This window comes from Lepidochelys kempii, chromosome 1 (genome assembly GCF_965140285.1).
Source record: "Lepidochelys kempii isolate rLepKem1 chromosome 1, rLepKem1.hap1, whole genome shotgun sequence".
NCBI lineage: Eukaryota > Metazoa > Chordata > Testudines > Cheloniidae > Lepidochelys > Lepidochelys kempii.
The window spans coordinates 177,585,066-177,610,925 of record NC_136380.1 but is presented as its reverse complement, the minus strand read 5'-3'; the positions used below and the strand labels follow the sequence as shown (position 1 = coordinate 177,610,925).

At 41.1% G+C, this 25,860-nt stretch overlaps 1 protein-coding gene across 1 annotated transcript in view; it reads right to left on the bottom strand.

Moving 5' to 3' along the window:
• Positions 1–7,099: 7,099 nt before the first annotated feature.
• The window catches only part of LIPI (lipase I), a 38,897-nt gene continuing 20,136 nt past the window's right edge, over positions 7,100–25,860 (bottom strand). The window contains exons 6-10 of the mRNA XM_073328644.1: positions 25,198–25,365; positions 23,452–23,547; positions 21,358–21,469; positions 19,414–19,587; positions 7,100–7,187 (exon numbers count right to left, since the gene is read on the bottom strand). Coding sequence (XP_073184745.1) covers positions 7,100–7,187; positions 19,414–19,587; positions 21,358–21,469; positions 23,452–23,547; positions 25,198–25,365 — 638 coding nt within the window. The remainder of the gene's footprint in view (positions 7,188–19,413; positions 19,588–21,357; positions 21,470–23,451; positions 23,548–25,197; positions 25,366–25,860) is intronic.

The following is a 25,860-nucleotide window of genomic DNA, read 5'->3' as shown; positions in this document are numbered from 1 at the left end:
AGCCGTATGCCATGGTAAGGTTAGCTGTCAGCCTTTACCCAAGAGTTGCCTAAAGGAAGGAATCTAGAGACTAGATTCATACCTCTGACATAACTGAACTTGGCACAGGGACCAGTGTGAGGGAGGATTGGCAAAGCCTATATGCTTCTTCAGCATGCTACACAAACCCATGTTGTTGTTTCCAGATGAGAAACAAATAACCCAGCATACAGAAGTCTGAGACACTAACTTTTGTGATGGTTTTGAGCATTAAGGTTCAAATTCTGCAAAAAAAATGTGCTGTACTGATTTTGGGATGGATTATGCACATATTTAAGTATAGATACATGCTTAACCTTAAAAATGTGTCTAAATTCTATGGACTTTAAATACACAAGTGTTTTCCTGCATCTGGACCTATAAACCCAGTTAAATGGAGATGGGCTTCATCAAACCACAGGTCTGGATCCAACTTTTGAATCTTTTTAGGGATCAAAACCAAAATCTCAAATCTGAGAGTTATACTTCAGATCAACAGGCAAACTTTAGGAGAGTTTGGGGTGCTCAGATCGGGCATTCCAATGTAAGCCATTCTGAGATAAGTTTGCAGCCTCAAACCTAGATCTGAATGAACCTATGGCCTACTGTACCATAGGAATTTCCTTTGGTATAGCTACGTGTCTTGGGGGGATGAAAAATCCAAGTGACATAGCTGTACCAAACTAAGCCCTGGTGTAGACCAGCACTAGGTTGACGGAAGAATTCTTCTGTTAACCATCTACCATCTCTTGGGGAGGTGGATTACTCCCGTTGGCATAGGTAGTGTCTACACTGAAGACCCACAGTGTTTTAAGTATAGACAAGCCCAAATCTGATGTCTCATACTTTCCTTGCTTACACTGGTTTTACATTAGTACAACTCCATTGTCTTCAGTGGAGTTATTCCTGATTTACACAGGTTTAACTGAAATAAGAATAAGACTCCTGTATTTTGGTTCACATACATCTGTTAACTTTTTTTGGCTGCCTGATTCTCTGACTTTTTCCTTAGGATGCATAGGCAGCCAAACCCAGACATTACCTCATGACTCAGACACACCTTCCCTAACTACACAACCCCGTTATAAAAAATAATTCAACTGTCCCTATTAGAAGGTCCTCCTAAGGCCACATGAAGCAGAAATTATGAATAGATGTATGGAATGTTTTCCTTCCAAAAATTTCAGTAATTCTGCAAGGTGAATTAGGGTACAGTATTAACAGACACCCCATCCAGTTATATTACTGCTCTGTACAAAGTGAAAATATGTAAAATGGATTCATCCTAAACTAAATTCAATAAATTCACATTAATGGTATCAAAACCTAAATGTGACAATGACCCGGTAACCAGTGCTATTCAACTTTAAAATCACTTCATCCTCACAGTCCCAATTTCATAATGCTCCCTGAATCACTTCTACCGGGAATTACATAATATTTGGACTGCATTGTTTCAAAATCCTATAGAATCTAATTTACTAAAGATTTTTGGCTCTAAACAGAGTATATAGACTTAGTATATAGTCTTTATTTACACCCTTCCTGGGATTTGGCTTTATTGGTAACCTAACTAATGACACCACAACATAAATTTCCACCTAAGTTTTCTTCAAGCTTTTTCCATCTATTTCCAAATCTTTTCCTGCAGGATCTTTTTGTCCAAGACTCTATTTCTCTCAGCTTCTGAGAGTGGTTCCAATCCCTCCATTTACATACTGGTTGGAGTTAAATGAATCATCATCCATAACTCCACAATTACATCACACTACAGACCACTTTGGATCTCTTACAGGGGTGAGTCCATCTCAAAGAATTTAAGAACCTCAAACATTCTGGGCCAGTTCCTCAGCTGGTATAAACTGGTTCAACAGATGTCCAAGCAGCTATACAGATTTATATCAGCTGAGGATCTATCCCTTTGAGTTCAGTTAAACTCAAGTCTTGGGGAAAAGGTTTGGGTGATGAGCAGTTCTTACATCATAAGAATGAGCTTGCACTTCCCCAATACTGATAGCTGTTGATACAGCTGTGGATAAATATTGTGCCAGTGTTTACTTTTGATGGAAGATGCTTAGACATCACAGTGATGGGTGACATTATAAAAACACAAATAGATAGGCAGAGAGATGGGATCAACAAAAAAGATTTAGGTGTTACAAGGCTAAGCATCACAATGCCTAGCTTTTAGGTGCCTGGAAAAAATCATATGAACAATACTGTGATCCTCAAAGCATGAGTTAGGCACCTATGCTTTCTACACAATGCATGGAGAGAGATAGGCCTTAGAACACAATCAGCCAAAGCCAGCACACTAGGCAGACAGCCAGCTGCCTAACTTAGCCAATGGGAGATGCTCTCTTTATGGCTCAGTGACTGTTCCATTGTGAATAAATACTTTAATAGTCCTGGGAGGGAGGAGGTGGGGGAGAGAGAGAATGACTGTAGTCCAGTGGCTAGGTCAACCAGCCAGGAGGTGGGAGATCATGGATCCAGTTCCCCTGCTCCCATCATTCTTTTATTATTTATCCACAGTGGAACAACTTTTGCAGGAGAGATTGAGGGAGCTCTACATTAGAATATCCCCATAGCCTCCTGTGCAAATATCCTCACACCCTCACAAAGAAGGGTGAATTGAACTTGCATCTCCCACATCTCAAGAGTTTGCTCTAACACTGGGCTAAAAGTTATAATGTGGGCATCACCAACACCTTTTCTTCCAGCCAGATTTTGAATGGGATCTGATCCAGTAGGTGTGCTCAAAGGCCACTTACCAGATCAGGCCCCACACACAAGTGAGGTGGATAAGCACCTATCTTCCCCTAGTTTGTGAATTGCCCCACGGCATAGGCAGAAAATGGGTACCTGGGCATCTAGAGGGAGGCAGCAGCATGCATGCCCCAGGGTCTAAACCTTAGGCATCTAGGGAACTTTTACAACAGAAAGTTAGTCACTGAGTTATGTCCATACAGTATGAGGCAGCAGCTAAGCAGGAGTATCTTGGATCACAGTGGCACAACACAAAGGGACTTAGGTGGCTACATTGTTTCATGGATTGCACCATGACTTGTTGAGGATCTCATTACTCACAAGTGGTGGAGCCATAAATACATTATATACAGGTCTTTCAAAACAAAAGGCAACAGCAATAAAAAAACTATACAACTGTCTGCACCAGATCTCATATGGTTTGTTTTTCATCCTAATTTTAGTTTTCTTGTGCATTCTCCCCTTTGCAGTACATTGGTTACTATAGGAAAGATTATGGGATGGCTATGGGTGCAACTTACTTGTAGACATATGGTCAATTTATACTACAATACTGATAGTTCACAAATCATGGTACACATTTGAGTTTAATATGACAGCTTTCATGGCTACATATTTTATATGGAATACATATGGAAACAGATTCCTCTGATGAAAGTATAAGAGGAATACAGCACTGTGTGCTTACTCCTCTGGTAATGCTTTTTTAGCTCTTAACTCAGCTGAAACTAACCTATAGGCTCTCTGCAACATTAAGCTTTTATTGTGAGAACATCTCCCATAAAGGTGATCACCATTTAAACAGAGCAAGTACACTTTACACTTAAGACCAAGACGTACTATCAGATTCTGAAAAACATCTTTGCCTTTCATTTTAGGGGGGGGCGGGAACTAACAGGTGAACTAAGGTATTTCCCTCACTCACCTTGTAGCCAATTTTAATCTTTTCTGTGTACAACAAAAAAAGTAAAAATGTTACAAAGCAAACAATCTCATCCACTGAAGATCAAGTAGTGCAAGAAATAATTAAGCTTGTTTAGTCAGTCTTGTATTTGATGTAGTCTCTTTTCCATGGTGATTTGTTAGTGGCACATGAAACCCCAATGAGAGAAATTATTTGAAGGCACGTTTTTCCTTGTTGTTTTGTTTACAATTTATGTGAAAAGGCTGCCCTCTTCTGACAACAGTTTTAATTCTTCTAAAATTTATTTTGTTAGTACCACCACAACCACTAACCTTTTCTCTTTCAACCTTTCTGTACAGCTTATTGGCAATATATGTACAGGCATTTTGCCTCTGCACATATTCAAGACTTTACAAGAAACAGAGAAAAGATAAGGTAATTAAGCAAGAGTGTGGCTAAGGTACTCTGAGTTGGAAATGAGAGAACAGTGAGTAATTTATATGTGACTATGCAGATCACAGAAACATAATTGGTCCAGTCAAATCATTAAACACAATATAATCACCAAGCCCCCCCCCGAGACATCACCTAAGTAGGCTCTAGAGAGTTGCCATTTTGGGGTCAGGCAGGTCTATCTGGTCTATCTACATATTTCCATCATGGTACTGCTCCTCAAATGTACACTATTTTCTAGTTTTCAAAGATACACAGTACAAGCTAGACACCAGTTCCTGCAATTAATTCCTCATATTGAGTCCACCTGCATGGAAGTCATGGCCCGATAGGGTTCTAGGAGCTGAATTTGACCCTGAAACAGTTAATGTTTTCTCTTTAAAGCATAAAGTTGCAGTTACTGGTTCTCTTACATAATATGTAAGTTTATACATTGGATCAAATCACACATTCCTTACTCACATGAGCAATCCCACTGCAATCATTGGGACTACTTGTTAGTGAAGAGAGCAGCTATTGGCACTATAATTTCTTTTCTTTTAAAGAAGTGTATCTCTATTTCAATATCTCCAGAATTGTGAGGGCAATTGGTGTTCCTCTAAACGAGCTGCCATTTTACATATACTTATCAGAAGGCAGTCCAATCTGATAATATAGCTTAAAACACAGAAAGTGTCTCATTTTTTAAATGCATGAGATAGGCAGTAGACTTTCAAAGTTGTAAGTTATACTGTAATTTTAAAAAATTGGTTATCAGTGGTTTAACTCATACATTTAAATGCTCACCTGCTTTTCTTATGTCTGAACCTATGGCTATCAAAAAGAAGTCTTATGTGATTGTTAATTATTCTGTCATAATTAACACCCCTCCTAAAAGTAACCTATGACCCTATTCTTAAAATACCTGGGCTGCAAGAGAAGAGATGTTTCTAAATGGGCTTACTTTTCCTTGAAAATCAAACCCCCCTTCAGCCTTTTTTAACCTATCTAATTGCATTTGAATTTAGGCCCAATCCTACAAACGTTTACACATATGCTTAAATTTTACTCAGGTGAGTAGTCCCATTGATAAGAACATAAGAATGGCCATAGTGGGTCAGACCAATGGTCCATCCAGCCCAGTATTCTGTCTTCTGACAGTGGCCAAAGTCAGGTGCTTCAGAGGCAATGAACAGAACAGGCAATTCTCAAGTGATCCATCGCCTGTCATCCACTCCCAGATTCTGTCAGTCAGAGGCTAGGGACACCTGGAGCATGGGGTTGCATCCCTGACCATCTTGGCTACTAGCCATTAATGGACCCGTCCTCCATGAACTTTTCTAATTATTTTTTGAACTCGTTATATTTTTGGCCTTCACCACATCCCCTGGCAATGAGTGAGATAGTTCATGTGTGCAAAGTTACTCACATGTCTGTGTGAAAATTGTTCTTAAACTAGCATACTTCAAGACACTGTTAAATAATAGTGATATAACTATTAGAATATCTTCAGTATATTTAATCTTTCCTTTACTGACTCCATTGCCTAGTCAATTTAGAATGGGTTTCTCCCTATATTTTCATCATGATATTTTTTTGAAATGTTCTAGTTAGAAGAAAACATGGATTCAGCTAAATCAGATTATATTTGGATTAATTTCATTGAAATTAATTGACATCAGAAATTGAGTTGCAATAAACTGTCATATTTATCAATTTTCTCTTCCTGTGAATTAGTAAGTGCTAAACATAAACACTGCATTAAACCTCCCAAACCACTTAGCATATGGCTAAAACACAATGTGAAGTACATACTACAAGTAAGTGCTAATTAGGTCCCTTTGGCATTACTGCAATATATTGCCTAATTAAAGATCCTAAATTCACTCTTGGAACATATCTGTTTTCTGATGGTTAGACTCTTCCATTACTGTTAAAACATAACTTCTATTTTGCTTATAGTTATGTTTTAAGATCAAGTGAATAAAAATATTTCATTACAATATTTCTAAATTTAATCTAATGTCTTTCAAGCACTCTGCAAAACTGGAGCTACACAATAATAGAAAAGGCAGCAGTTATACATAGGCATTCAGTGAGCATTACGGGCATGGGTACAACAGATTTCTAGACAGACTGCTGTGTATGTGCAGAGTTCTATACCTATTTCATACCACCTAGCAGTAAAATCTGGTAATTGTAGACACCATTCCTAATGCCACACAATTTCTCTGTAAGTATATTCAAAGCTTCATAGATTCCAAGACTCTGTGATCATCCAGTCTGACTTTCTGTATAACACAAGCCATAAGCAGACATTCCAATGTCTTCAAACCTGCATGCCAATCTCTTGTCCATTCCCATTAATAGACAAACACTTAAAGATTTGTAATACTAGTCACCTACAGAAGACACTGGAGATCAGAGAATTGCTTTAAACAGCAAATTTACATATATTTGCACAAATATCAACTGTTCTGGTTTCCAAAAATAGAAGCATCACATAACAAAATAAATACAAATTATTTATTCAGTGAATATAATAGTCCATAATTGCTGTATATTTGGTTTGTATATAATCAGTGTTGCATATTAAATTCAGAGATAATTGTCTTAATATGAAAAATTATAAAAAAAATAATTACATTTATATTACATGACAACTAATTTGCCATGATCAGCACAGATAGTTATATTTAATTCAGAGTACTCCTGGAGTATTCTTGCTACTTACAAACAATGGCTAATAGATCATTGTATGTGTTCTGCCATCATACATATGTTTTCAAAATTTGACTGAACTGGTTGTTGAACTTCACTCTACAATACCCAAAGGAAGCAATGAAGATTATCATTCCAACTTCAGAAACTGAGCCTGTTTTGACTCATTTCCCTCCTCACTGCAGGCCTTCGTCCTAAGAAAGAATTAAACGTGATATTGTCTACAGAAGGAAAGCAAGTTAGCAGAGGTTCTCTTTACTTGTCCCTCTCTTGGCATGGAATAGGCTTGAAGGTTGTTTCGATGTTTTCCAGAAGTACAAAATCGTATCTGCACATCTGCAGCCTGCATAAATAGACAAGGGGAGAGAACACGCTCTCAGTATAAAATAATTTTCTATTTTTAATTCACATTCAAAATACTGTAGTATATGAATGATTAAGTTGGTGGCATTTACCACTTTTAAGAAAATATGCTCAGGACAAGGGGATAAGTCTTTTTGTCTCTGTTTAGTCCTTGTTCCTTGGGTAATAAGCTGAGTAGTGCTGTAGGGAAAGAGTAAGAATGTCCTGCCAGTCTGACCAATAAAGATAGGCGTTGTCATTCAGCCTGGGGTGGATTTAGTCTTCGTTCAAACTATCCTCTTGGAATGACTGGCTCTGGTACAGAATACCTAATTCCTAGGAAACAATTAGGGTTGAATATTGTTCCCCTGCCCACAGAGGTACAAAGATATCTTTCTAGCTGGGGCTGGTTAGCAGATATGTGTGATGTAATCCTTCCTTAACATTCTCCTAAGGAAGGGATGTGGCTGTTATAAGTGAATGGAGCAATGCAAAACCAAGTCGTCGCATTTCCTCCTTTTTCTTGTTGCAATGGCTGCCTATTGGAGAAGGTTTTATGTAGATGGTGGTGGGTCAATTTGGCACATCAACATTAAGAAGTCAAAATTCTTACAATATTGTAGTACCAGATTCTGCCTTGCCCCAGCATGGGTGTGCAATAGGGTAAGGAGGACATAAGAACCCTCTCGCTATGTGAAACCCACATAAGAGCCATGGAGGAGCACACAGTGCCCCACAAAGGTAGGAAAGAGGCCATGGCCCTGCCCCTCATGCATGAGTAAGCAGAGCTGGATAGAAGGGGCTGGATGTGTGTGGGGTAAGAAACTATCCCACAAAGGAGTGTTACAGCAGCATCTATATACTGGTGCTCCCTTTGGGGCAGTGTGGCTATGCACTGCCCTCTATGCCATTTAGGCAAAGCTGTGAATTAATCAATCCAGTCCCATAGTAGGATGGATTTTAGGGGATGACATGGAGAAGAGAAAGAAATGGGAAAAGATGTACAGCCTCTTTGGTTATTTCATTATTTATAAGTGAGGTTTTCAAGTCAGCTATAGCTCCACCTATCTGAGTAAAGGGACAGTGGTTTACCATATGTTGTACAGAACAGCAAGCTTGGGCCCTACTCAATCCCTAGGGAAGACAAATGAATAGAGTTTATAGATATAGTGGTTCCCTCTGATTTTGCCTAACCTCCTATGAGCTGTGTTCTGCAGAATTTCACCCAGTAGTTTCTACATCAAAGCCATAACTTCTAGGTGAGCTAAAGCATATCTTTTTAATAATGCTTTAATTTTCTGTGGAACAGGAGAGAAGCAATTCCTGCATATTACTGCTGGAGCCTTGAGCATTTATTCATCTAGAGCTCCTCACATGAGACCTTCAAAGAACTCATGGAACAGCTTCCAGGCCAAGCTGCAACAACAAATCATTATGTACATCTATATCAAGGTTTACTTTGTACACCTCTACCCCAATATAACGTGGTCCTCTGGAGCCAAAAAATCTTACCGCATTATAGGTGGAACCACGTTATATCAAACTTGCTATGGAGGGCTGGGTAGCGAAGGCCGTGCCTCCCCAAACAGCCTGGGCCCACCCCCATCCAACCCCCACCTACTTCCTGCCCCCGACTGACCCCTCAGAACCCCCAACCCTCCCTGTCCCCTGACCACCCCACAAGACCCTCTGCCCCTTATCCAACCCCCAGCCCAGCCCCCTTACACCCCACTCAGAGCAGCGTGTCAGAGCCAGATATGCTGCCGCCATAGGCGCCAACTCCATGGGTGCTCCAGGAGCACCCATGGAGAAAAATTGGTGGGTGCAGAGCACCCACCAGCAGCTCCCCAACCCAGCTCACCTCTGCTCCAGCTCTGCCTCCTCCCCCAAGTGTGCCGTTGCCATTCTGCTTCTCCCTCTCCCTCTCTCCCTCCAAGGCTTGCCGCAAATCAGCTGTTTGGCATGGCAAGCCTGGGAGGGAGCGGGGAGAAGCAGAGCAGTGGTGCGCTTGGGGGAGGAGGCAGAGCTGAGCTGGTGAGCGGTTGCTTTGCGCCCCCCCCCCCCGTTACTTGCTGTGGACCTCCCCCACACACCCCTCCCCGTCCCAGCTCACCACTGCTCCGCCTCCTCCCCTGAACTTGCTGCTCCTCCACTTCTCCTCCCTCCCAGGCTTGTGCAAGCCTGGGAGTGAGGGGGGGAAGAGGGGAAATGCTTTACCACATTATCTCTGAATTTGCATTCTAGCGGATCGCATTATATTGGGGTAGATGAGTATATGCCTTGTAATCATATAGTGCTGTAATTTTAATGTACCTGAAGATAGTAGGTACTAGCACAGAGTAGTACAATACTGGACCAAATGCTGAATTAAGAGAAATGTGTGAATATAGGCATTTCTTCCAATGTGACCTGCCATTCCATCAGTGGAATTTTTACCTCCTAAAGATATATTTCTTATCCATGGGAGAGAAAACAGTACACGGACAACACTGCAAGCTTCATTTTGGAGTTTGATCTCTTCACCAGAGAGATCAGGTGAAGAGTCCTGAAAATTGGGTGTGGCCCCAGGGAACACCCAGGTTCATACACTATCTGTGTGGATCAGTCCAGGTGACAACTGTCCCATCTATGATATATCCTGGACTACAACTGTCTGCTATTAGCATAGCACCATAGGTCTCCCCCTGCACCTGTGCCCTTTTCTTAATCTAATCTTTTGCTGTATGAACATTTCAGACCTTTCTGATTATGGCATATTTATGTAATTATAATTGTCTAACTACATGAAGTGAATGTGTAGTCACTCTAATTAGAGGTATTTTTGGAATTACCATGAGCAATTATGTAATTACAGCAAATAAAGGCATCATAAAATCTGTATTAAAATTATTTTGAAATTTCAGACTCGGACTTTAAGGCCAGAAGGGACCATCATGATCTTCTAGTCTGACCTGAACGTTGCAGAACACAGAACCTTGCCCATCCACTCCTGTAATAGACTCATAAACTCTAGCTGAGTTATTGAAATCCTCAAAGCATGATTTAAAGACTTCAAGTTACAGAGAATCCACCATTTACTCTAGTTTAATCCTGCAAGTGAACCTTGCCCCATGTTGCAGTGGAAGGCAAAACCCCCCCAGGGCCTCTGCCAATCTGACCCAGGGGAAAATTCCTTCTCAAGCCCAAATAGGACAATCAGTTAGACCCTGAGCATGTCAGCAAGACCCACCAGCCAGATAAGTCATTGGGAAAGAAGTCATTGCAGTAACTCAGAGCCCTCTCCATCCAGTGTCCCATCTCTGGCCATGGGACATTTGCTACAAGCAGTTGCAGATGGGCAACATGCCATTGTAGGCAGTCTTGTCATGCTATCTCCTCCATAAATGTATCAACACCAGTTAGATTTTTGCCCCCACTGCTCCCCTTGGAAGGCTGTTCCAGAACTTTACTGCTCTGATGGTTAAAATCCTTCATCCAATTTCAAGCCTAAACTTGTTGATGGCCACTTTATATCCATTTGTTCTTCTGTTCACATCGGCGCATAGCTTAAATAACTCCTCTCCCTCCCTGCTATTTATCCATCTCTATTTATAGAGAGCAATCATATCTCCTCTCAGTCTTTGTTTGGTTAGGCTAAAAAAGTCACGCTCCTTGAGTCTCCTCCCATAAAGTAGGTTTTCCATTCCTCTGATCATCCTCATTGCCCTTCTCTGCATCTGTTCCAGTGTGAATTAATATTTCTTAAACATGGGAGACCAGAACTACACACAGTATTCCAGATGAGGTCTCACCAGTTCCTTGTATAATGGTAATAACTTCCTTACCTCTACTGGACATACTTCACCTGATGCAGCATACGATTGAATTGGCTTTTTTTCATGGCCACATAGCACTGGCAGCTCATAGTCATCCTGTGATTGACCCAAACACCCAGGTCTTTCTCCTCTGTGGCTTCCAACTGATACACCCCAGCTTATCGTGAAAATTCTTGTTGTTAGTCCCCAATTGCATGACTTTGCACTATTAAATTTCATCCCATTTCTATTACTCTAGTTTTCAATGTCATTCAGATCTTCTATGATGTTCCATTCTTCCTCTGTATTGGCAATACCTCCAACTTTGTGCTATTTGCAAATTTTATTAGCACACTCCCAATTTTTGTGCCAAGGTCATGAACGAATAATAAGGTTGATTCCAAGATCAGTCCCTAAGGAATGTCCCTAGTAACCTTCCTCAGGCCTGACAGGTCACCTTTCAATATGACACAGTGTAGTCTCCCCTTTAACCAGTTCCTTATCCACCTTTCAATTCTCATATTAATCCCCATCTTCTCCAATTTAACTAATTTCCCCAGTGTGGAAGTTATTGAAATCCAAGTAAATAAGATCTACTGCATTTTATTTGTCTTAAAAAAAAATCAGTTGTCTTCTCAAAGAAAGAGCTCAGGTTGGCCTGGCGAGATCTACCTTCTGTAAAACCATGTTGTATTTTATCCCAGTTACCTCTATGTCCTTAACTAGTCTCACTTTCAAAATTTGTTCTAAGACCTTGCATACAACTGAGGTCAAACTAACTAGACTGTAGCTTCCTGGATCACTTTTTTCCCCCTTTCTTAAAAATAGGTAGTATATTAGCAATTCTCCAATCATAGGTATGACCCCCAAGTTTATGGATTCATTAAAAATCTTTGCTATTGGCTTTGCAATATCATGTGCCAGTTGCTTTAATATTCTAGGATATAAATTATCTGGGGTCCTGCAGTTTGGTTCCATTGAGCTGTTTGAGTTTGACTTCCACCTTTGATGTGGTAATTTCTACTTCCATACCCTCATTTCCATTAGCCACTCTGCTAAACTTCTGATTACCATTATTAAAAACTGAGGCAAAATACTTGTTTAGGTGTTGGGCTATTCCTAGATTATCTTTAATCTCCATCCATCCTCAGTGCTTAGCAGTACCACTTCTTTCCTTGTTTTCTTTTTATTTATATGGCTAACGAACCTTTTACTGTTAGTTTTAATTTCCTATGCAAGGTCCAGCTCTACTTGGTTTTTGACAGGTCTCACTTTTACCCTACACTTAGTGACCTCCAAAAGATAGCTTTCCTTGCTAATCCATCCGATGCTCCATTTCTTTTAGGCTTTCTGCTTTTTCTAAATAACCAGTCTGAGATGCTTGCTTATCTGGTTTGGTCTTCAACCCTTCCCTATGAATATTTTTCCCTTCCTTGGGATGTAGGCTTCAGATATGTTCAGTCACAGTTGCAGAAATTAATTCCAAGCATCCTTCATATTCAGATCCTTGGTTTCTTCAGTCTAGTCCACTTCCCTAACTAATTCCCTTATTTTTAAAAAAAAGTTTGCCCTTTTGAAATTAAGGACCCTCATTTCAGACCTATTTTTCTTTATCCTTCTATTTAGTTTAAATGGAATTAGCTCATGATCTCTCAAACTAACGTTCTCCTCTATAACCAGTTATTCAATGAGGTCTGGCTACTTACCAATCCTAAATCTAAAATGGCATCACCTCTTTTTGGTTCAGTGACTATTTGGTGAAGAAAGCTGTCAGCTATCACATCCAGGCATACATGGGCCCTACCATTATTAGTAGAACTTATCCTCCAATCTATATCTGGGAAATTAAAGTCTCCCATAATCACACAATTCCCAGTAGTATTTATTTCATTAAAAATATTAGAGGTCTCTATCCATTCCCAAATTGTATTCTGGGGGTCTGTAGCATACCCCAAGCACTATCCCAGTGGGACCTCTTTCTTCCCCAACGTGATTTTGACCCAAACAGACTGCATTTTATCCATTACATCACTTCTAATTTCTTTAGTCTACCTCATCATTAATATATAATGCTACTCCATCACCTTTACCTTTATTTCTGTCTTTCCTGACCTGCACATACCCTTCAATATCTGTGTTCCAGTCAAGACAACAATTCCATCATGTTTGTTATCTCTATAATACCTAGTTTCACATCCTGCACCAGTATTTCTAGTTCCTTCATTTTGTTACTCAGATACCTTGCATTGGTATACAAACATCTTAGTAGTTTCTGCTTGGTTTCATCCAGCTTCCTTGTCTGATTAGGTACAATAATTCTACTGCCAGTAATACCAATGACACTATCTTTCCTCTTGATGTCCATTCTCTTACCATCTGTCATTCCTTTCTCCATTGCTCTATCCTCTTACTTGATTTTTCCTCCTACTCAATATTAAAATCAGGCATTGAGATTACATGAATATCTCCTAACCATCTTCCCCAAATTCCTAGTTTAAAGCTCTTTGAATCATTTGTGCCAGCCTCCATCCCAGAATTCTATTTCCATCCCTACTCAGGTGGAATCCATCCCATGAGAACAGTCCTCTGTTTGTGAATGGGATGTTCAACCACTGGGAGGCAAAGTCCTCCTTATAGCACCACTGCCTGCATCATCTGTTGATCATCATAATCTTGTCTCACCTCAGTTCTTCTCTTCTAGGGACAAGCAGAACCCCACTGACAATTATCTGAACCTTCATTTATTTTAAGCATCTTCCCCAACCTGGCACAGTCTCCCTTGATGCATTCTAGCAAGAAGCTAGCAGTATCATTTTGTCCTTCATATGTGAACATCAGTGGATTCTTTCCTGCTCCCAATAGGATCCTCTCCAGCCTCAGGCCCACATGCTGTACCTTAACTCCTGGCCGACAGTACACTCTTCTGTTCTCTGGATCAGCTCTGGTGACAGGCCTGTCCATTTCTGGAAGAGAGTCCACAATCACATAGAGCTGCTTCTTTCTTGTGATGGTGCAGTGCACCAGCCTTCCTCCTTCTGTTCTTTCTGTTTTTTGTTCTCACTTGCAATCTTATGCGCGTCATTCTCTATCCTTCTGGGTCTCCAAACTGGCTATCTCCACTGTCTCTTCCTGTATGACTAGCCCCTCTTCTCTTCTTCCTTACCCTCCTACTTCTGTTACTGCCTGCTGCACCCCTTCATTTCCCAATTCAGCAAACCTGTTCCTCTGCTCTATTTCACCTTCAGTAGCAGGTGTTCTCCTCTGCCTGGTTCTGATAGTCACATGCTTCCACTGACCACTTTCCTCATCCAGCAGTCTACCCCAACAGTTCTCCAGTCCATCTTACATCTATAAGTCTTGAGTTTTCCCTTCAGCCTTCTCTTGCCTTCCCTCTATCATGTGCTCAAATCACCTTCGAAGCTCAACCATAGTTTCTACCTGCATCTCCAAACCTCGACTCTTCTCTTCCGTCAACCCTATCAGGCAGCACTTCATACAAAGCACCTTTCAGGTACTCACTCCAGGATAATGTACATCTCACAGGCTCCACATCCAGTCATTTTAATTGCCTCTTCCATTCCTTAGGTCACTACCACTGCTGCCTCTGTCACTGTGATAGCCATCACACCTAAGCCCCTGTCAAGGGGAAAAAACACTCCACAAATTAAAACAACAACCATACTCACTCCCACAAACTCCCCTTACAAACTCTCACGCAAACTCCCCTGTTTTCAGCTCTGTTTGCTGGCTATTGTGCTGCAGCTTCTGCACCGCTGACTGATTGCCTTAATAAGCCCAATAATCAGTGCTCCCCTGTGGGCTAAGGCTCTGCTTATCTTACAGCACACTGCCTCCTGTCAGTCTCTGCAAACAGCAAACAAACTCTCAAGAACTCACTCATGGCTTCTAAGGAACAGGGACTTGCTTCCCTTCCCTTCCAACAGTTCTCCCCTCAAACTCCTCTGTTTTCAACTCTGATTGCTGGTTCCTGTGTCCCCGGCTGGCTGCTTGGCTGCCATTATAGCCCACCTAATCACGGCTCTACTGTGATCCAAGACTCTGCTTCTCTCACAGCACGCTGCCCCCTACCAGCCTCTGCAACCTGAAAACAGAAAAGAAATCGGCAAAGAAGCCGCAAGCTATCTCTGAAGAACTCATTCACCCACTGTCCCTAAGGAACAGGGGCTTGCCTCCCTTCTCCTTCAACAGAGCTCAATTCAGACTCTCTTGTTTTCAGCTGTTTGCTGGCTCCTGTACTGCTCCTCCGTTTGGTTTGTTTTTTGTTTTGTTTACATTGTACTTAAAAACACAACATATTTTTGGAGGGTGGGGAAGGAGATGATATAATTCTTTCACTGCCAAGCTATATGCATCTGAAAACAGGACAGTATTGAATCCTAACATTAAAATAATAGACCATGTGCAACTCATAGTAAAATTAATGGGAGTTCCAAGCATGAACAAGAACATAAGAATGGCCATACTGGGTCAGACCAATCACCCATTTAGCTAGTATTCCTGTCTTCCGATAGTGGCCAGTTCAGGGACCAGAATGAATGGGAATGAAAGGAATGGGCAATTTGTCCAATGATCCCTCTCCTGTAGTCCAGCCCCAGCTTCTGGCAGTCCACAAATAAGAACACAAGGCAAGACTGAGATTGGGCAGTCTATTTATGGCCTGCCTACTCTACCAGATTAAGCAATAATTTAAAAAAAAAACTTGGATGCTGATAAACCTTATGAAATGGTACTCGTTTTATGATTGTTGGATAGAAAAGTATTTACAACATTAATTTAGGTCTTAGAGTCTCTCTCACTGTAAATGCTTTTAAGTAAAATCATTCTAGCTCAGGGGTGGGCAAACTACGGCCCGCGGGCCGGATCCGGCCCCTTAGGTCTTTGGATCCGGCCTGCTGGATTGCCATCCCCGTAGCGCCGCGGGCACCGCACTGTGCCAGGAAGCGACCTGCAGCACCTCGTTCCTGCAGCCCAGGGCGCAGGGGAGGCAGAAGGCTCTGCGGGCTGCTCTTTCCTGTGGGTACCTCCCCCGAAGTTCCCATTGGCCAGGAATGGGGAACCACGGGCAATGGGAGCTTCACGGGTGGTACCCACAGGCAAGAGCAGCCCACGGAGCCTTTTGCCTCCCCTCCCCTCAGGGGCCGCAGGGACGTGGTACTGGCCGATTCCTGGAGCAGCATGGGGCCGGGGCCAGGGCAGGCAGGCAGGCAGAAAGGGAGCCTGCTCTGGCCCTGGTGCATGCCGCTGCAACCCCGGAGCTGCTCCACGTAAGCGGTGCCGTACTGGAGCCCGCACCCCAACCCCTTCCATCACCCCAACCCCCTGCTGCACCCCACATCCTTCCTGCACCCCAACCCCCTGCTGCATCCCTCCTGTACCCCAACCCCCTGCGCTGAGCCCCCTGCTGCACCGCACCCCTCCTGCTCCCAAACCCCCTTCCCTGAGCCCCCTCAAACACCCCACACCACTCCTCTGCCCCAACCCCTTGCCCGGAACCCCCTCCTGCACCCCACACTCCCTCCCACAACCCAACCCCCTGCCCCAGCCCTACGTTCATGGCCCTGCAAGCAATTTCCCCACCCAGATGTGGCCCTTGGGCCAAAAAGTTTGCCCACCCCTATTCTAGCTCTATTGAGAGTAGAGTCTAATTAGGGCTGGTCTACACAGTTTTTGTAGGGATTTAATTATTTCAGTTAGGTGGTTTTTTTACCAAAATAGTTCTATCAGTACAATCTCATGTGTGGATACAGTTAGTTATGCTGCTATAAGAGTGCCTCATACCTGTATAGTTTATCCCCTAAATTTATGGGAGTACGCTGTACCAGTATAAGCACCTGTCTACCAATATAACTATGTCCACTTTAGAGAGTTGTACACCTTTAGCTATACTGGTTTCAAACAGGTATAGCTGAAGTGGTACAAAAGCTTTGTAGACAGTTCTTTAGAAACAGAGCCACTGGAAATCCATAAAGAAAATAAGAATTATTTTGCCCATCCCCTCTCTCTCCTCCTCCTCAAAATCTCACTAAATGAAATCTTAATTGGAAATTTCATGGGACAGCCAGCACCTCAAAACATTTTTTCTTGTCTATTTCTTTGCTTACATGCTTCACATTTTGTCTTGCTACCTGTGCACAGGAAATGACTCTCATCTTCAATACCCATTATTCTTTTTATATGGTGCAAGATATTGTTTGACATATTTTATTTCCCCGAAGCTGCTGATGAAATAGAAAGTTGCGTTATTTGATATAGTCGTGGTACTAGTTTGTTGCAGGAGGCAGCATAGTTTAGTACTGAAAAAATTGTCTAGGAGTCGGAATTCTGAGTTCTAGGGTAAAATTTTCAAAAGTGCCTAGATGACTTAGGAGCCTAAGGGCTTGTCTACATTGCAAATTACTGAGTGGCAAGGCAAGGTATCAATCTATATTGCACCATTTTGCTGCATAGTAACATTCCATGTGGCCCCTGCTACAGTGCATTAAAAATCCCAGATTACATCTCATTTCTCAGTATACACTGTCCCTAGAAGAGCAGCGAGGGTATTCTGCTTTGGGTGGCTGGAGAGCTTTGGTGCACCCAGAGGCAGCAAACCCACTGACATACTCTTTTAAGGAGTGCAGCTTACAACTCCTCACACAGGCAGTCAGCTCTACTGGGGATAAAGAGTGGCTTGGCCCTCTGTGCATACCATGCATCTGCAGAATACTAGCAATTCTGGTCCCCACTAGAGCCTCCATATGCTGTTGTGATACCATACCAGGCTCCAAAAGCCCCAGAGCCAGCCATGGGAGAATTCCCCCAGCACGCTAATTGGGTTACGCTGCCACAAACTGCCCCACAAGATCCACTCTGTGGGCATGCTAGGGGCTGGAGAAGGGCCATAGTGCTGTGTCTTAGAGTGGTTCAGGACAGCCAGCGCTACCCGCAGGCAGCATAGGTATGCTGTTACACCCAGGGTTCAGCCCTCAGATCAGCACAGAATTGGGAGGGTACAAAGGGGGCTTAAAGCTATCTTTGTCCCTACTTTTCGTGGGCTGCAAGGTTTGTTTTGTGCCTATAAAGGTATGTCTATGCTGCAATTAGACAACCATGCTGGCCCAGACCAGCTACTAGGGCTCATGGGACTCAAGCCAAGGTGTTGTTTAATTGCGGTGTATATGTATGGGGTTGGGCTGCAGCCCAAGCTTTGGAATCCTCCCACCTCCCAGGGTCCTAGAGCTTGGGCACACCACAATTAAACAGCCCCTTAGCCTGAGCTCCACGAGCCCAAATCAACTGGCACAGGCCAACCACAGATGTCTAATTGCAGTGTAGACATACCCTGTGAGGCACAGAACAAAAACAGCACAGCGTAATTTGCCATGGGATTCCAAGTAAATTAGCAAGGTTCTGACTTCTTAGCTGCATGTTATTTAGGACTGTTATTAATTCATAATAGTCTACTTTTGTCAGTGACTCATAATTCCAATGGTATATATTTTCCATTCAGTACTCATTCTGTTAGAGTCAGAACTCATTAGATTTTGTTTGAAATTCTGCCTTTGCTGCACTTGGCATTTGTGTGCAGAATACATTAAAATGCAAAAATGTTGCTACATTAAATGCAGGATAAATTGTGAAGTAAAATTCTCCTACCAACATTGTAGTGAATGGTTTGTTCTCACAAGACGGAAAGGCAAAGTTTAAATGTTATGGTGTCTGTACAGTTATCTGTGAAGCTTTTAAGAATGGCTACTGGGATACTGTCAACTTTATGAACTGATTAATACATTAATAGTTAAAGGAGCTTAGGAAATAACATTTAAGCATTAAAACTGAAATCATACATACTTATCAGTGTCAGTAAGCATAGCATACATGTTTTGCTCTTGTACTGTAGAATCCTAACAGGGGCAAACCCTATTTGCTTACTCACACATGGAGATACATTGAAATCAACAGGTTTTTGTTCTGTATGTGCATGTGAGAAAATCTATATACAGAACTGCTGAGGATAGAAAAATGCTGAAATAATGTTTTAAAATGTCTGTTACAGAAGAGGGTTGAATCTTGCAAACTTTAGAAATGCAGGTCATACTCACTCACAGGAGTGGTCCCTCTGAACTAATTGTGACTGCTTGCATAAGGATGGCAGTATCCTGCCAAAGTAAGCAGCATGTACACAGAACTTGCATATACAATGGATGTATGCTTAACACATGGAGTGTGTATTTAATATTTATGCACAAATCAACTGTTTCACAGGATGAATTATGTCTTAGACAAGGATATAATTTGTTGTGACAACAATATGCTTGTATTTAGAACTATGCATTATACACAAATTTTCACAAGCAGCACAATGAATATTTTTCCAGAAACACCTCAAACAATCTAATCTTCAAGTATCCTTTTTATTAACCATCCACTTACCTTGCTGGATTTGTAATAGATCTTAGCCTCATTCGGAGAATCCTGAGCTTATATTTTGGGCCAATTAGAGTCCTTGTAGAATAAGTCAAGGAAATTCTTGATATTTTGTCAAAATCCTCATAAAATCCAACAAAGATACTGGCTTGTCTATACTGCTGAAATGTAGTAGCTTCACTAGAGAGAAAGTATAATACATTGTTGTCTGACTCAGATCCACTGTTATTAAAAAAATAATCTTGGTAAGATGTCTTGACTTGTGGTTAAGTTCAGAACTGGGAGTCTGGAGATCTGAATCCAGATTCCCTGGTACATGTATCTACTTTACACCACACTACATGTGTAAACTGGCTCTTACCCTGCTGTAACTGACCAGGGACCACCACCCCAGTGTAAAGGAGGATTCTCCTGTGGGACAGAGCTAGCAAAGGGATCAGAAAAAGAGGTATGGCCAGAGGAGATATGACCGAGATGTCACTGTCCCATGCTGATCCCTGGCTGAGTTATCAGTTATCAGTGAGTCAGTTTTCATTGGTGTACATTAGAGCATCCCTTAGGCTGCTTTAACCTAGTCCATGGTTATCAACCCTGCACAGAGGTGCAATAGGATCTTTAAACCACCTTTTAATATGCACACACCCTTAATACTCTATGCACTGTACAGAGCAGCCAAAGCCAGAATCTGGCCCCTAGATTTTATTCTGCCTCTGCCTCTGCTAAAGACTTCTGCAAGACATTTGGCAACTCTTTTAGGGACTAAATTTCAAAACCAGGTATGTGCAATTACACTTGCAATAAAACATATCCCATGGTGTACCTACTATGTATAGACAACTTCTACAGCTGAGCATACAAACTGTAAAATTACATACACAAAATGGCTAATTACATGTCTCACTTGCCATTAGGTGTACAATTATAAATTTATGTATGTTATCATGGCAATTGTGCACACAAATTAGGTACATATTAGTACATTTTTGTGTATGCTCTGTGATTCTGAACAGCAGGATCATAATTTCTGTGCTTCTGTTTCCTCCCCTTCAAAATGGAGAATATAATAATTATTTACCTACCTTGAGAGATTAAAGTAATTAATGTTTATAAAGTTCATTGCAATTTTTGGATGAGAAAACACTATATAAGTGTCAGACATAAGATATGTAAATATAAGTCACTTATATAGGACATAATTCTGAGCTCACACTAGCTTTTCCACGGCATGCATCCGATGAAGTGAGCTGTAGCTCACAAAAGCTTATGCTCAAATAAATTTGTTAGTCTCTAAGGTGCCACAAGTACTCCTTTTCTTTTTACTAGTTTTATGAGTGTCACTCCACCGACTTCAACAACGTTACTCCCAGTTTACACCTATGTAGATAGCAGGAGAAAAAAGCCTATATACACATATTACATGAAAATGTCTTCAGGTTCTAACAAATCTATGAAAGCCAAGACAAATCTGAGCTGCTGATACCTTAATTCAGCACTGTTGTTGCATGTATAATGGTAAATACTCTTTAAGAACATTTTTTACTTTCAATAATAAACAGCTTGCTATTGAACTGACTGCTACAAACAGTTTACTCAGTAACTTTTTAATGTAACTGGTAAGCAGTCACTGCCTCAATGTGTTAATTCACTATTCTGGGACTATTTTGACTCTATATGATAGTGGCATCCATTTTTATTTTAGATCTGTCAGTGAAAGGGACCATGATAAGTTTCTAGACATAGTATGGCTTTTCATTTTTATCTGAAAACAGAACAAACCTCAAATGATCCTCTACTACATAAGACTGTCCTATATTTACCCAACTCAGCACTTGCATTAACAGAACTTTTAATGGTTTTCTTCTTCTTCTTTTTTAAGTAGATTCTGCTGCAAGGTAAGGCAACTTTAGATAAATAAAAGATACAAAACCTGTTGAGTAAAATATGACTTACCTATTCATTTTTGATTCTGTTGTGTTTCCAGCATTGTCTGTTATTTTAATTCTAATGAAACCTCTCCTAATGCTTTTGTTCCAAGTAATAAAATCCACAAAGTAGTAATACACTGCAAAATAGAAACAGAAAATAATAAGATTCAAAGATTGAACTTAACATCATGAATATAATTCCTGTTCTCTCCCTATTAAAAATACTCATTGGATGAGGATGATGACTCATTATCTCTCTCTGGGTTACTAGTTCAAATCAGAGCTAGAGGCTATTAATTAAAGTAGTTTCCATATGATGGCTATTCGGAGTTATGTGAATAGAGCCAGTGGCTTCCCCCAGTTCTTAGAAGGAAATGGTCCTGTCACTGGACTGGTCACCTCCTAAGCACCCCCTCGGGCCCAAAGGTTGTTTTCCATCTCTGTTTCTCTCTCCCCTCTTCTGAACCCCTTATGAACTTTACCCAGTCTTTTTTGTGGCTAATCCCACTCTCCCTTTGGGGCCTGTTTACTAACAAAAACATTCCAACAACAGTCTTCAGAACCCCACGAATAAAACCATTCACCACTACCCAAAAGTTCATACTCTGTTCTGGCTCTTTTACCATATTTGGAGCTCTTCCTCTATCTCAGTCTGTTTCCTCATCAGTCTGCCACTTGCAGTCTTTCCTACTAGGAGCTCAGCCTTCTAGCTTTGACTTCCTTCTCCTGCCAGCGTCTCTGCTGCAAGCGTCTGAGGGAGGTGGCAGCATATATACTGCTGTCCTACTGAGAGCTCCTCTGGGTCTGTGGTGAGACAGGGGCGCTCTGTCCCACTCTATACCATAGGGCTCCTGATTCCAGACCCTTAGTGTCCTGGGTTTTCCCCATCCAACTACTAACATCCTGGGACTCCTTCCTCTCTCTTCTGGCTTTGACCACAACCTGCTCCTTTTCTAGTTCCAGTGTCCCTGCAACAGGGTTTTCTGGCCTCCTCTAGGCCTAAAGGGCCAGGATACCTCATTACAGATGCACATCACAAAACAACCAGCACTACTGGTATTAAGAGTTTGATCCTGTATTCCATTGCTCAGCCAAAACTCTATTCACTTCAGTGGGAGCTCTGCCTGACAAAGGAATGAGAGGCCAGACTCTAACTGCCATCTTTGTTGGCAGCCTCCAGAGAGAATGAATGAGAATGTTGTAAAGCAACCATGTCACCTCTAGAAGTAAAACTTCCAGAAAATAGTTGAGGTATATTGCCAGAATGTTGGAGGAAATTGGACTGCATTGTTGCTGCCAATGCAGTACCTGTTGTGTGGATAATCAGAGGAAAAGAAACTATTTGGGGCTGTTATACTTTTTTTAAGCACTAAATTCAATTAAAACTGTTTTGTTTATTTTGTTTTTTTAATATTCTTTGCTCAAAAAACAAGTCTCACTTTATATAAATGTGTTAAGTTTGTTTTCCCTATGTGTGTCTTAGGTTTTTAGTTTGATTGATCTCTTTTGTTTATTTCGTAGTCTCTCTTGGTTATTTGTTTCCTCAGTAACCCGTTTCCTTTTCAAATTCCTAGGGATTACCATAGGCTTCACTCAGTAATTACTCTGCTCTCCTGACTGATTTATTGGTCTAATTTCTCTGTTGGTTCTTGCTTATTAGTACTTTACTGTGCCCAGTTATGTCAGGGCTTCTTGTTCCGCTACATGTGTTTTGCTTATTACTGTATATGTACAGTACAGCCATGTTTCCTTCCTTTCCCACCCAAGCAAGTTCTATCACCCAGCCTCTCCTCTCTAACTAACTAGCCTAGCTCTCTGGCTCCCCTTTCCCTCCTGACAGTCCATCTTTCCCCATTATCCAGTGCAGCCGCATTTCTTTCTCTTTCCTGTTCAGCTCACTCATTGTTTACTATTCTGGCCAGATCATCCCTCTCCTTTCCCCATTCTATATACTGACACTTAACTGATGGTTTAGATTCTTTTTATTATAGTATTTTACAAGTCATATAGTAACAATGTTCAAAAATTTAATCAAGAACATGTCATCTTTTCTGGATCAGTTAATAATCAGTGACAAGTTTGGTAAGTGTAAAAAAGTAGTGCATGGTCAGTCACTTACTGCAGAACGGTTCTTGGCCTGAGGTATCAAAATAAGCCTTTGTCTCGAGAGGGTCTTTTTGGATTAAATAGTTTTTCCATTTATCAGCAAAATAACCTGAAATCCAAATTTTATAAATTCAACATTACATTATTAAGCAAAATAGCAACAAATACAAAAGAGAAAATTACTGAAGGTTATACATTTTATCTTAATTTTTCAGTGCATTAACTGGGAAAGAAAACTGATTTGGAAAACATAGAAATCATCCAACCAGTCCAACAGATAATATATATCCTTTCAGTCTTCGGTAGGCCACTTAACATACTTCTCCTGCTATACTAAGATCATAAGAATTGTCATTCTGGATTAAAGCAGGGGACCATCTTGCTAGTATCTTATTCCAAAAGTGGCCATTATCAACTACTTCAGAGGAAGATGTAAGAAACCTCCTTCCTACTGAACAACTAAGGAAAAGTTCCATAGGTAAAGTTTCTTCCTATTCTTCCCATAAATGATCAATTAGCTTATCACTGAATTATAAGGGTTGATATGCTTCCTAAGAATGTTGGGGTTTTTATCCTGTGTAATATATTTGTGGATATTTTATTTTATAAATGTTTAATCCACTCTGAATCCTACTAAACTCTTGGACTCAATGTAAAAAGTATTTCCATTTTACCCATTTTTTAATTTTTTGCCAGTTAGTCTCATTGATTGTCTCCTTATTCTTGTGCTATGAAAGAGGGTACATGGGCATTCCTGATTTAACTTCTTTACCATTCATTATTTTGCATATTTCCATCATGCCCCTCTTATTCATCTCCTCTCTAAATGAAACTGTCCCAATCTTTTCAATCTCTCCCTAACCTTAAATTTCTACATGATTCTAATTATTTTTGTTGCCTGCCTCTGTTTTGGACTAGAAAGCCCAGTGAAGACAGTTTATATGGATTTAACCCCTGCAATGAATTTAGAGGCCTTTAAAAAAGCAGTCATAGCATTAAAACTTTAGATTATTTTTAGATGCTAGGTAGTTCTGCAAGCAACCCTCTTCCACAGATCCTAGCTCACGAAAGCTCATGCTCAAATAAAATATCATGCACATTGTAGGGAGAGTGGTCACTTTGGATGAGCTATTACCAGCAGGATAGTGAGTTTGTGTGTGTGTGTTTTTGGAGGGGGGTGATGGGGTGAGAGAACCTGGATTTGTGCAGGAAATGGCCCACCTTGATTATCACATTGTGTAGAGAGTTGTCACTTTGGATGGGCTATTACCAGCAGGAGAGTGAGTTTGTGTGTGTGTGGGGGGGGGGGGGGTGGAGGGTGAGAAACCCTGGATTTGTGCTGGAAATGGCCCAACTTGATGATCACTTTAGATAAGCTATTACCAGCAGGACAGTGGGGTGGGAGGAGGTATTGTTTTATGATCTCTGTGTGTATATAAAGTCTGCTGCAGTTTCCACGGTATGCATCCGATGAAGTGAGCTGTAGCTCACGAAAGCTCATGCTCAAATAAATTGGTTAGTCTCTAAGGTGCCACAAGTACTCCTTTTCTTTTTGCGAATACAGACTAACACGGCTGTTACTCTGAAACAGATCCTATCAATGTCTCCAGTAATATTTACAGCAGGCTGCAATATGGAGACAAAGTCTAAGATACCTGAGAAACAACTATTTTCAATTAAGAGACTGCTATGAAAAAGTCACCAATACATTATTTGGCTCTTCCAGCTGAAAAAACAGACACCATCATGTAACTCTTACCCAGTACTGGACAAGGCATTGGTTGAAAAGCTTCACAGTTGGCACATTTTCCATTCTTATAATCCAAGTATGAATCACAAGGGTATGTTGTTATGTTGCAACTCCCTCTCAGGGATGACAGGAACAATAAAACAGATCTCTGATGGTCACATTTAACAAACTGAGATCCTTTAATTAAAAAAGAAAAATTAAATATGCAAGGAATATACACTGAATTATCTATTCCTAAAGAGAAACAATATTAGACACACAACAAAATAATCCCATTTCAGTTCTTTCTAATGACTACATTATTCCCTACTGCTCAGGGTTTTGCCTTTTTTTAATCAGTCAGAGGGAGAAGATTGACTTATGGTTTATTTGGCAACTAGCTTTCAAAGGTGAGGAATGGATTTATACCTATCCAAAAATAAAAGATGAGGAATTGAGGAGGAGCGAGAGTATACAATTGCTGAACAAGGGGGCAATGTACATAGAAAAAGTATTGTAGAGAGCCCTCTTGCAAAATTTACAGAGTTATTGGGATTAAACATGGGCCCAAGTCAAATTGTCCCTCCCATGGGAGGGAGCTCAGGGAGAAAGACCTTCTGGGAGCATCTCCTCATCAAGATTTCCCCCATGCTGTTCTTCTGGGGGGCTGTAGGGAGCCAGGGTGGCTTCCCT